This window comes from Anopheles aquasalis, chromosome 2 (genome assembly GCF_943734665.1).
Source record: "Anopheles aquasalis chromosome 2, idAnoAquaMG_Q_19, whole genome shotgun sequence".
Lineage (NCBI taxonomy): Eukaryota > Metazoa > Arthropoda > Insecta > Diptera > Culicidae > Anopheles > Anopheles aquasalis.
In genome coordinates this window covers 84,053,147-84,065,646 of record NC_064877.1, presented here as the reverse complement: position 1 = coordinate 84,065,646, position 12,500 = coordinate 84,053,147, and the positions used below count along the sequence as shown (strand labels likewise).

At 46.5% G+C, this 12,500-nt stretch overlaps 1 protein-coding gene across 4 annotated transcripts in view; it reads right to left on the bottom strand.

Annotated features, from left to right (window-relative positions):
- Positions 1-12,500, bottom strand: part of LOC126569570 (venom dipeptidyl peptidase 4) — a 91,686-nt gene that overhangs the window by 59,811 nt on the left and 19,375 nt on the right. For 3 of the 4 annotated variants that reach the window (XM_050226760.1, XM_050226758.1, XM_050226761.1), the window contains exon 2: positions 9,781-10,249. In XM_050226760.1, the coding sequence (XP_050082717.1) occupies positions 9,781-9,810 (30 nt within the window). In that variant the 5' untranslated portion in view covers positions 9,811-10,249. The remainder of the gene's footprint in view (positions 1-9,780; positions 10,250-12,500) is intronic. The other variant, XM_050226759.1, reaches the window with a different exon arrangement.

Genomic DNA, 12,500 nt, shown 5'->3' with positions numbered 1-12,500 from the left:
ATACTGTCGACATCCGGGCGAGAGTGTGAAAAATGCAAATTTAATTATTGCTGTAAATGATTCAGTCATTTGTGCGCCACCTCACGCCACACGCACCTTGGTTCGCTGTCGCCTTCAACCCAAAACAGGGGGTCTGAAGGGATCGATGAAAAGCGATTGCAGCAGCTAACTAGCGCGGTTTTGCAGTGGCTTTTTTCCCCCGTCCGAGGGTCCACCTCATTGAAAATGCACCGCCGGTAATGGTGTACAAATGGTGGTCGTGCGACGGTCAACCGGAGCGGAACCGTGTTTCGTGTACTAACGATACATCATTCACACTGTTAGGTGCCATCACCGGGGGTTTTTCTTTTCATCCTCCGTTTCCGCTCCGTACAGAATCAATACCCGTCAATCGATTTGTCCGTCTCATTTAATCGAAACTGAAGCGAAACGTTTTCCCATCGCCCCGAGCACCGATCGCACTGACAGGCAGCGGTAGGAAAAAGGGCAAAAAACTTTCGCCTCGAACTCGCGTAATGATAAATTGATTCGTAATTAATTTTCTCAGCTTCTACTTCGCCAGCCTTGGTGGTGCATGACAGTGATCGAAACGTGAGAAGCGTCGCTCGACTCCTTGCTTAGAGTGCAGTTTTCGATCGCCGGCTGGCCAGTGGCCTGTAACCGGTGGTGTACGACGTCCTGCTCATCAACCACCTCCAGCTGATGTGGTTTAATGTCTTGGAAGTTTGAACGAAATGAGTTTGAAAACGAAGTCCACCGAACAGCGGAACATCGAGTGACAGCGTTGCAGCAAAACTCTCCGCACGATTAATGGGACTTCGATCGAGTCTTGGCAGTGTGCGCTGATGTTGCGTGCTGTTTGTGCTGTTTCATTAAATGTTATTTTTCAATGACAAATCACTAACAACTGAGCGAGCGAGCGAGCGAGCGAGTCAGTGGAGAACAGATCTGTAACACTTTGGTTCTTCGCAAACGGGCCAGCATAGGCCATTGGCCGATCATTATCGATCGTTTCGTCGGACAACACACACCCAAACACACACAAACAAACACACAAACCCACATACTTTCGGCAAAACCCAACCGCCTAGGGGATGGATACTTAAACGAACATCAATATTTACGTTCGGTTGTGGCTTTTCCGCTCCCGGCGGTACAGGAAAGTTAAAAGAACCCAAAACCCGGGGACCATGCGTATGCGAGCATCCAAAATCAATACTCACCACGCAACACACACATACAAACCCATCTCCTCCGACCAAAAAAAAAACACCCTTTTGTCCGATTGATGCTCGCTACTGAGTGGCGCTAGAAAAGCAGAACGGACTATGACCCCGGGAAATGCGTAACAGAGAAACGAAAAGCCACTCCGAAAAAAAAGAATGAACCGAATTTAAAACCCCCGGACAGGGATTTACATCCTGCTCCTGCTGCAATTACGCAGAAATCGCAGTACGATCAATTGGCCGTTGTCGGCCTCAATCTCTACTCCGTTTGTTCGCTGCGGGATCGCAAAGTGTTGATTCCAGCGACGGCAGCCACGATCGAAAGACGGCTGTTCAATGGCAACAACATCCGAAGCGAGCGAATGAGCAATCTATCCATCGGCACCACACGCTGGAGGGAATTTAAATTGCCTCACTCACCCCTCCCTTTTGCGGGGCGTCTGATGCTAGCGGAACATAAGCTGCTTGAAATGAGTCGTTTGTTATGGCGAATTGATTGGCCCGGGGGGCACCGACCGGGAGTTGTTTTGTGGTCGTCGGTGAAGGTACGCGAGAGCAAACGACCACGAAACGAGATTATCGTAATCGAATCACACCCACTGGGATCCACCCTATACTTCCCCTTCCCCAATCGCCGGCTTGTACTTAAAATTTACGATTATTTTTCTGTAAATAAACAATCTAGATGCCACAGACACGGCTTTCTTCTCACCAGCCACCAAGCCAGCCAGGTCGAAGGTCGGTGGTGACGGGCGATTGAGAAAACCAATCTTCATCGATCCGTAACCGATCTCCGCTAAGCAGTTACGCGAGGCACCGGTTCGCGATTGTATCTCGTTAAGATTTACCCGTACGATTATCACCGAGCACCGGGAGGAGGTAAATTAATGCTTTGGTGCCCATTTCCCCAATCTCAATTGGATAACGGTTGAGTTGTTGAAAGCTCGCACACATGCACACGGTGCTGTCACACTTCACGGTACACCGTTGCAACGAGCACGAGTTTGCTTAATTCCATTATCACCGCACCGCACCATAATACGCGTCTTTGGTGCTCATTGCAGCGCATAATTGATGAGATAGTGCATCGCCGAGACGCACACGAATAATTACACGAGTAGTTTTGTGCACCCCGAGAGAGTGTGCGCGCGTGTGGGGGTGTGTGGTTTCTAATTTGAGTGCCTGTTGGGGGCGGGGATAGTTACCCGTATCTCCATAGATGCTGCATCTGCCAACAGCGTTCGCAGAGCTGCGATTCTAGGGCTTTGTGAAGAGTACTTTGGAATGTTTAATATGCGGCAAACTGCACGCAACTTCTAATATCGTATTACGTATCGCAGTGACTGTGTGGTGGTTAGGTGGCTTCACCGAATTCATTTCAAGCATCGAAAGAGGGGTTTTCAATCTACCGTAAATTCACCGGAACAACAGCAGGTTTCCTCCGCACGCCGCCGGTTGAGTGACCAAACTGCACCAAGATTGATGTGTTTTAATTTCAACCGTACAGCACCACAATCTGTCAGCTCGAGTAACCAGCGAACGGACGAAGAAGCGAAACAATGCTGAAGCCAAAAACATATTTACCGACATCGACGGCGGTTTCGATCCCCATTTGGGGGACCGCATGACGCATCTAGTTTGAGGCCAGTCTTGTCCACGTCAGGTGATTCGTTCGCAGTTCGAGTGAACCAGCCGCAGTTTACGAAATGGTGACTGACTGGACTGGAACATGATTGATTAGATCTAAATTTGAACTTTCGCTTCTCTACGGTGGCCGGATGAGCTGGTAAACCTTTTTTTTCCAGCTACCGATGTAGCGGCCCGGTTTCGAACCGATACGATATCCTTCGGGACTTTTTAGAACGCATCGTGGGTGAAAGCTCGAGGTCCCATTTTCGGACAAATAACAATTGATCAATGTCAGGTCGATTGAAATTCGGATTCTTTTGCGAGGGAAATTGAAAGGAAATCGTGTCACCGATCGAAAGGGAGGAGGGGGGGGGGACATTGTAGGCCTGAAGGCAGTTGTCAGCGCAAGGATATTATGATGGAATGATCAATATTTAAATAATATGTCGGCGTTTGTAACCAATCACTTCGTTCCTCAATGATATCATTTGCAGAAACTGATGCTTTGTGATCGAAAGCGGCGTTGTGGTCTCTACGAAATGTGAACTATGGTTTGCAGAAAACAAAATCATAAATTCAATAAATTCAATAATTTCAATAATTATTTACACATTATAAGATAATCTAAAATGTAATATTCCATCCAAAGCTAGTTGTATCATAGTCATAAACTATGGAATGAACTTTAAAATCAATCATTATGAAATAAGAGTATAAAATTCTGCTTGCCTTCTATTTAATTTGAACCATTTTTACGGTATGCACGAAGCAATGTGCTACAGCCATACATGAAATACCATATGGTGCTATCGATTTTTATATAAAAAAGATTCGAACTAATGGTCCCATGCAACACCACACTGTCGTTAACGTCAACGGGTGAAATGGGTTACAGAGCGGGAAGATAAAAAACGATCCAAAGTCACATAATTGACACAGTACAGTGTCCCCGGTTATAGTTGTCGCCCAGATCTCGGTGCTCCTTTTGCCTACTCATTCGTTTTACTTCGCTTCATCGCTCGCTGTCACAGTGACACTCCGTATCCGGAGCACCGAAGCAGCAACCTCAGCAAGATGAGCGCAAAAGTTTTGGCCAGAAGCTTATCCCATGCACTTCATCCACCTCATCCTGCTGTCGAAGGGAAATCGATGTCGCAACACATTCGCCCAAGAATGTAGGAATCGGTAACATGTTTTGACACTTTCGCTTCGACCCTGATTTGGATAACTCGTTTAGAACCGGGGTGAACGTGGTGTGCCAGACTGGTGGTAATTGAAAGGAGTTGGATTCATTTCCAGTACGTAACATGTTGGTCTAGTTTCTCCGATTTGATGGACGATGTGTAGTTACACTTTGGCCAACTTTGCAAACTGCACAGATGCATGCTCGAGAACCATGCGCGGCAACGATAAGCGTCATCATTCATTTGTTTTGGCAACATCCGAGTACGAGTTATGCAATCGAATAGAGGCGAACTGTTGAATGAAGCCATAAACAAAGCAATAGCAGCAGCAGGAGCAGGAGCAGACTCCTTTGCCGAGAGAACAAAAGCAACGGATTCAATCCTAGCATTGCTTCGTGTTTCGTATCCACACGCGATGCTCGAAATAGTTCCTCTTCTCAGAACCTTGGAATGCTCCGCTCGGTAAAGACTGCTTATTGCTGTGCTGGAAGCGGCTCACCCCTTCTAGCAAGAACAGAACAATAGGAACCAGCGGGCAAATAACGATTTGCCGTGTTCTTTTTTTTCTCTCTCTCTCAAGAAAACTAATACGACCACCAACGGAGCACGATAAAGCCAACCATTGTTAAAACAACACAACAGATGGTGGCCGAATTTTCGGGAACCGAAACCGTGCCACAAAACTGGCCGCATTGTTCGTGAATTACCGTTTAACTCAACGTGAACTCTCCCGTCGCATAATGGAGGCGCCTAGAAAGGAGCGCCATTCAATGCATTTCCCGCCGACGTCCGGCGGCACTTTTGGGGGAAAAACTTTCACACAAAACCGTGAAAGGTGTTGATCTTTTGACACTCCATTGAATCATAATTCTTTTCGTTGCACGGAAGGCACTTCTTTATGGCGGGGAACGCCCAAGTTTGTATATTCATGAGCCGTCGCCGTTTCCAATCGCCGTGATGGAATATTAATCCGCGAGCCGAAAGCCAAAGGAATTTTCGGCAATAGAAGAAATAAAAAATAGAATCCTTGCAACCGAGTATGGCCTCGGGGGTGTGGATAGTGAAATGGATGATGGAATATTTTTCCATTCATTTCTTCAAATATCACACCATAGTGCTACCAGCACCACCCCCTGCGCTCGATGATTATCATAATGCATGAGGTTTAAAGTTTCACTTTTCATGCCGCATTCAGTTTTTTGAGGCCACTCTAAAATCCTCCCCTAGCTTTATGCGAACAATATCAGCAGTTCGACTATCCTGGGGCCACCATCCAAGGGCAAACCTTTTTGGAGATAGATTGGATTACAAACGAAAAGCTCATGGTTGGTGGACCACAAGAAGCACAAGTTGAATAGAAGAGAAGTGTGGCGTAATGTGTGATAAATGGAATCCTCACCCCCCCAAAAAAAAGAGGCTCATGTATCACATGCTCACATTGCAGACATTAGGCCTCACGGGGTATTGCAGGCCCATGCTCACGACATGGAAGTGCTTCATATTTGTATAATGAAAAATAAATGCCCACGGAGAGGAGACACAAATAATTTTAAATAATACATTTTTGAGCTCCGGAAATTGTACTCAAGAGTCCTGTCCACCGTAGACACAACACGCTCGGAGCGAAGGTAGAGACCAAATGAAACGAACTCGTTACCCGGGATGTTGATTCCGTCAATCCCACGCTGACACAGCCAACCAGCCAGCCTGTCAGTAGGAGGTTCCGTTTAACCCAACTATCAACGTAATCATCATTATCATCAGCATCCTGCTCCTGCTCCTCCTCCTCATCATCATCCTACAATGGGTTCGGTGAAATCGTAAAGATTTAACAAGCATGCCCAGCACATGCCAACTTTACTGCCGTTACCATTTTGGTGCACGCGCAACTCCTACAAGAGATGGGCCCACGTCAGATGGGGTTCGCCTTGGCATTCACTTCCCCACGCTCGTAGGAAGCAGCAGGGAAACCGTTTGTTCATTCCACAGCAACCTACCCAGTGGAAGTTAATTTGCTTTTGTCAGGGAGAGTATCTCTCGTCTTCTTGTTGCCCCAGCTGAGTTCGTTGTTTTGTGCAATCTGGCTTCCAAAACTTGGCCATATGAATGGTATCGTGAAGATTTTAAATTGAGAAAACAGTGCACCAGAGTGGGTGCAGGAGTGCGGCGCTGCTTAATGCTTTCCTTCTGTTTTATTCTTTCCCCAGACGTGAACGGTACTCGGCTGAACTTCCTATCCGACAGAAGACTCCCTCGGCTGGAGTACATTTAGCCGTCAGGATACTTTTCAAACGCACTCATCGCACCGTGGCCACCGTGGCGTGAGGCTATTTTCTTTCCGTTTGACTGGTTTTTGTTGTTGTGTTTTTAGTCTTCATACTTTTAGAATTTATGATTGCGAATCATCCGATTCCGCGCGCGCACATTCGTGGCCTCGCCACTCGAACTCGAACGAAGCAAAGAGCGTCACACAACAAACTTCCACTCCGCTCCGCTCCGCATCGCTCTCAGCAGGCTATTCAATTCGATCGCTGGGACACATTCCTTCACCAGCTGCAAAAGTTTGGCCAGCTGCAAAAAGAGGAGGGGTAGCCCTCGGCGTCGGTGAAAAAGTTGTAACGAAGTTCGGGAAACTTGGCTGAGTTGCGTCCCAGGACGGGGCATACCATGCTGGTGCACAACCGGAGCATTGCACTGGAGTCGGGAGTTGGTCAGTGTACTCACTGTTGCAATTTTGTTGTTGTGACTGTTGTTCGCATTTCAATTTTAACCATTTCCGGTGCCATTTTTCATCAAACTATGTCAAGCAGGCGGGTAAACAACGCTTGCGATGTCGCGACGGTGCGGACGGTTGGCGTGATCTAGTGGAAGTTTCTTTGCTGCTTTCTGCTGGCCATTTTTATCAATCAGATGCGTTGGTATTTGCAACTTCATCGCTGGAACTCAGGGGAAAATGGAATCTTTGCAACTTGTGACAATGTTTCAATGTTATAAAATGGATAAAGTAAGCTGCAATGCTTTGATATAGTTCGTCACCATTGCGAATTAGTCCACGATCAATGCAAGTCATCAAATTTGGTTGACCATGAACCTTTTCAACAATTTAAATTCATTTGAATTCTAAAATCTAGTTGCAATCTGCGAATAATCAATCGAAACTTCTCTCACATTCCGCTTAACAGAGAAACACAATCAGATATCAACAAACAAAGACATATCAATCATGCAGATTGAATCAATTAATGTGATTAGCTTATCGTCACCCTATGCATATGTCAGCAACGACACCACTCCGTTCACTGCATGCCATAAAAAGTCATCAAATCAACCCACGATAATCGTATTATTACATGCAATTAACGACTCCAAACCTGCACTCCCAACCAGTCCGCTGGCGATATGATTGAGCCAAATGAAATATCCGTTTATTGACGCATTGAACGCAATTTATGGCTCTCTTGATACACGAGATCGCTGAGCATCAAAGCAAGCCGCCGTACATCAGGCATCAAGCTTGAGTTCCAACAGAAGCTCACCAACGCTCTGTACGCAACTGAACTGAAGTGAAAATGGAAATGAAATTAAACACGCTCGAGGTGTAATCCAACTCAAGTACAGCCGTCGCTGTGTTTCATTCTCGGTTGATTGTGCACCTGTTACCTCATGGTCTGGCCCACGCCGGGCTGTCCTGACAGGTCGAGTTTAATTGAGGGGCAAGGAGCACACGGACGAGAAGCATCCATGACAGTTTGAATTGACATTTGACTGGCAGTGTGTCACAGCCAGATTCTACTCATATCACCTCGTTCGTGATCATATCACGAGCATTCCGCCACTGTCGGTGCTGCTCACACGGTTGATTCCCCAAACTGATTTGAACAAATATAGGAGCATCGGGGAGAAGCTTACAAACAATATCAAATCAAAAGTGATACAGTGTCTTCATTGCCAATTATCTATTAGCCTGATTACGTAACCAGCATTGCAATGATTTTAGAAATATTATTCAAAACAACGAACCATCGTGTAATATCGGTTGATTAAAAAAGAAAAAAAGAACATCTTAACGAATGTATCGACTATCCAACAGAGAACCGCTTGTGCTAAATACATCGTATACCGACGAACCCATTGTTAGGTAATGTTTAAACCAACCGGATGATAAGGTTCATTTAATATGCCCCGCAGCACATCGTGCGCCCGAATACACTGCCGGTGGCTTATCCCGACCAAAGGAAGTCTAATAATTGATTAAGTCACGCGGTACCGCGCTCTGGGAACAAACTTGAAACAGGAAGCGTGAATTTGTTTTCCTTTTTATCTTTCTCGCAGTTTTACACAAACAAAAACCAAGCCGAGCAGCAGTTCACCACATCACGACGGTACCAACACCATCCGGCCGGTGTACCATTCGTTAAAACATGCGCCCTTCCCCCGAACAAAAAAAAAACACACGCTGCCCAACCATGGTGCTAAGAAGCAGCATAATGCTTTCCGGTTGCGCCCCTGGAAGGAAGAGACTAACGTCTCCCTCGTCGAGCAGGGTGAAGGATGGAAAAGGGGATATATATTCTCGTAAACCGGAAACCATCCCCGCCCCCAAAAAACTCTGTTCCTGTGGTCCTGAGACCCTGTCAGGTTGTTGCTTATCATGGGACTTGTTGTCCTACCGCAGCGCAATGGTGCCAGGCCGTGTGCCCAAATCGATATGGAAGCAATTATACGCGTTATGTGGATTTGTTCTCGGTAAAATTAATGGCTCCAAGGGACACTCACAACCACCGGAAAACCGGAGAAATGGAGTCAGACTGAGGACGAGAAAGGCCGGACCGACAAAAAAGGTAGATCGGAATGAAAAATGTTGTACACGACGACGGGGGAGGAGAAAAAAAGGTAAAGCCCCGACCGGACCGGAAACGGCATGAAATACCTCATTTTGAATTCTTCGCTTTGTGTTTGCGTTACGGGACTGATTGTACAAAGTGTACCATTTGCTGCATCATCGCTCCAGGCTGATGATTAGTCTCTTTATCGTCACCGCAATCGCATCCTGGAGCAGCCCAAAAGTGTCGTCCGAACACGGTTTTTGCTGATGGTCACCGGGTTCTTTATCGAAAGTGGAGGAAAAAAATAATCTCGCTTGTGAAAGGCGAGGTACCAGGTGCATGAACAAGAACCGTTTAGATTGGTTTAGGCAAGAGCCGCATTCGTTTTGCTAGTATTCTGTGATCATTCTCCTGCAATAATGCTGCTATTAAGCTTATTAAAATGAGATGTAAACGACTCAGACTTCGCTTTCACAACGAGCACGTAGAATTAATTTAGCTACGGTACCGTTTTATCAAATTCGCATGAGTGATTGAATATAACAACCTCTCAACAGGCGACGAGGAACCCATCAAGCAAATCTCATACCTTAATCCATCAATCAACGCAACACGAAAGACGTGACCAATTAGTTTCCATTTTTCAAAGGAAAAGCAAAAGCGCCCAGATCAAACACCGCCCCACAAAAAAAAACAACAACAAAACGAAACGTTTTCCTCTGAATGGACGTGCTTAAGAAAAGGAATTAATCCTTTTCACGATTAACGCTCGACTAATTTAAACAAATTCCTTTGAGCGCGATCCGAGAGCGCCACTCGTTCGTTGACTCCTTGCTTGCAGATGATCGGGGATACTTCCGGTGACCGGCCACGTAGCCACTTAATTACGCTCAAGGATCGTTGCCATCCACTTACCTCATCGTCGTAGTTGTCTGCTTCCGTCATTTTGTTGCCGGATTGCGATGCGCCTCAGAGAAGAGGGCACCAACAGAGAGTGGGTACCACCGGTTCCGGGTGCGCTTCGGTTCGGTTTCGGTTCGGCTTGGCTACGAAACAATAACAGGCGTACGCACTGCCCCTCTAGCCAGAGCAGAGGAGCAGCTTGAGAGGCGAAATTCGCTGCTTTGCCACTGGGCACACCACTGGGACTTTTAATTTATGGCGGAGTTTTCCGATTTAGCGCACCAAACTCCTTCACTCGAACGTTTCGAACCTGATCCTCACGGACGGACACACACGCGCGCGCACACAGACACACTCTCTCTCTCACTCACTGGCACTTCATTTCGATGGTAGACTTCATACCGGGTTTCGACACTGAAAGGACCACAGTTTCAATTATAATTATTCATCAGGGCGTAACGATCGTGCACCGTGCCGCTTCCTGCAAATACGCAATTCATTTACTTTATTTAGCAGCGTTCCTCTTCGTCTTTCCACTCCCTCTCTCCTCCTGACTTTTTCCCCTGGCTGCTCCTGCTATCTTGCGCTCAATGCTCATCGCCGGAACCGTTCTGCATCAGTGAGCGCTTTCCATTCAGCGGCGAAGCGACCACTTTTCATCACTTAATTTTTCCGCGCGATTTGCAAGCCAACGCGCTTTACAAACCTCCCCGGTATTCTTTGATGGCTGCGCGATGATCTTTGGTTCGTTCTTATGAAGGGCTTTGGAGAGATGTCTTTATCTTGGCCGCTTGTCGCTCGAGCTCGCCTGAGGACACGGAGCGCAACGAACGGTATAATCGAAATGCGTGAAAGTTTCTGTTTCTTTTGTTTTGCTCAGCCTCAAACCGGCCTCCTCTCCGGAAGCGATTTGCTAGGGCCGAGCAGCGATTTATCTAGCCAGAACGGATACACTTCATTTGATCTTTTGTATGGTATCGGAGTAAGATTTTTTGTCCTTCATATTCAGCCCAAGTGCTCAAGGGGTGTATTTCGCTAAAGGAATGTTAGAAAACATCACCATTCTGGTCATATGATGAACGAATGAATTATCGGACTCGGATAAACAAAACAAACTCTTGAGGTAAGTGAAAAAAAATAGATGATTATAATCAAGCATAACTTTGAATTTGAAAAATGTTACAAACAATAAATAAATCACATGTAAGCGTTATTCATCTGGTCCCCAAACTCGGTGATGCATTTCAGCTAAAAACTCTAACTCGGATTACTGGTCGAGCCTTTAATTGCTTCGTTGTGCATTGTCGAACGGATCAACGATAACTAAAAAAAGTCACATAAAACACATTCCGGAAGCCAGAATGTTTTCTAACATTTTGCAAGCTCCACAACAGCACCGATAGTGCTTCATTTCTGTTGTGCTACCCGTTCCAGCTACTATTTCCAGCATCATTCCAACCGGCCCATCCTGGTACGCTGCGATTATAATCGCTTGACCGAGATGGAATGCCTTCCCATTCTAGTCGCCCCCCCCCGGGGACGGGGCCTTCCGGACACTCCGGGCTAGTGTGGTAGCCCTTCCGTTTCAACCCCGGTGCCGGTTGACCGGAAGTGATACTCGCAGCGAAAGAAGAGAGTTGAACGCCTCGCTGTCCCGGGGTCCTGTTTGTCGTTTGTCTGAAGGATTTTCACCGTGGCCGATGAGCGTGATGAAGCGGCGGAGCAGCGAGTCGAACAACCGGAAAACGATTCCAACTTTTGCCAGCACGGCCGTTGTTTATGTGTCCGTGCGAATATGTTCCGGGGGCGCAGTTCCGTGCGAGCAGTTCCGAGCTTTCCGAGTTCACATTCGCACGGCTTCCGGCTGTTTGGACGTTGGTGCCCGGGCAACTGGCGTTCGGTTTCACGTTAAGGTCTTATGATGCGTGTAAAATCTCTGTGGATGACAGAAAGAAAGAAAAAACGAGCGAGTTGAGCATAATAGCGGGTAATAACATTTTGAAAACAGTTTTTAATCGCTTTGTGACGTTCGTGTTTTTGTTTTGCTAACATTTGACTTTACACAATATTCAAGTATTTTTGTTTTGCAACTCTAAGAAAAACATTTTCAGCACGCTGTCTAGTGTTTGTTCCATTGCAAAAAGGAATATTAATTATATACAGCTGCCTTTTGATAAAAATTATTCCCAAAATGGGCTGAATCCCATAGGACCGCTCACTGAGCCCAGCTTCAAATTCAATTATCAAATAAAATATCCAAACACCCTCCTCAACATGCCACCCAAAACTCATTCAAACGCCCATTTGCCAAACTCAGCACCATGCTCGAGCTCGCAGCATCAAGTGCAGCAACTAATAATAGGAAACTACATTTTTAATGACATCACCAGATGCGCCTGCATACTTAATTACCAGCGGGAATGGGATTGTGCCCACAGCGCTAGAGCATTGAATCCGAAAACGATTTGGGACAATATTGAATTTAAATCCAATTTAGATCCCAGCATTTCACCGCAGCTGTCCCATCCGGTCTAGGGATGAGGCCGGCATTTCTACTGCCCGTTGTGGCAGCAAACGAAATGAGATGATGACGGATCCAAACAAACCGGACGATTGCCGTCGGTCTCGTACGGTCGATGATTCCCGGTTAGCTTGTTATGCGTTGTCGGTCAACAGGATGCCGGAGTTCGGAGTGCCATTATAGTCCGCTGCACTGCAGACTGAAAGCTGTT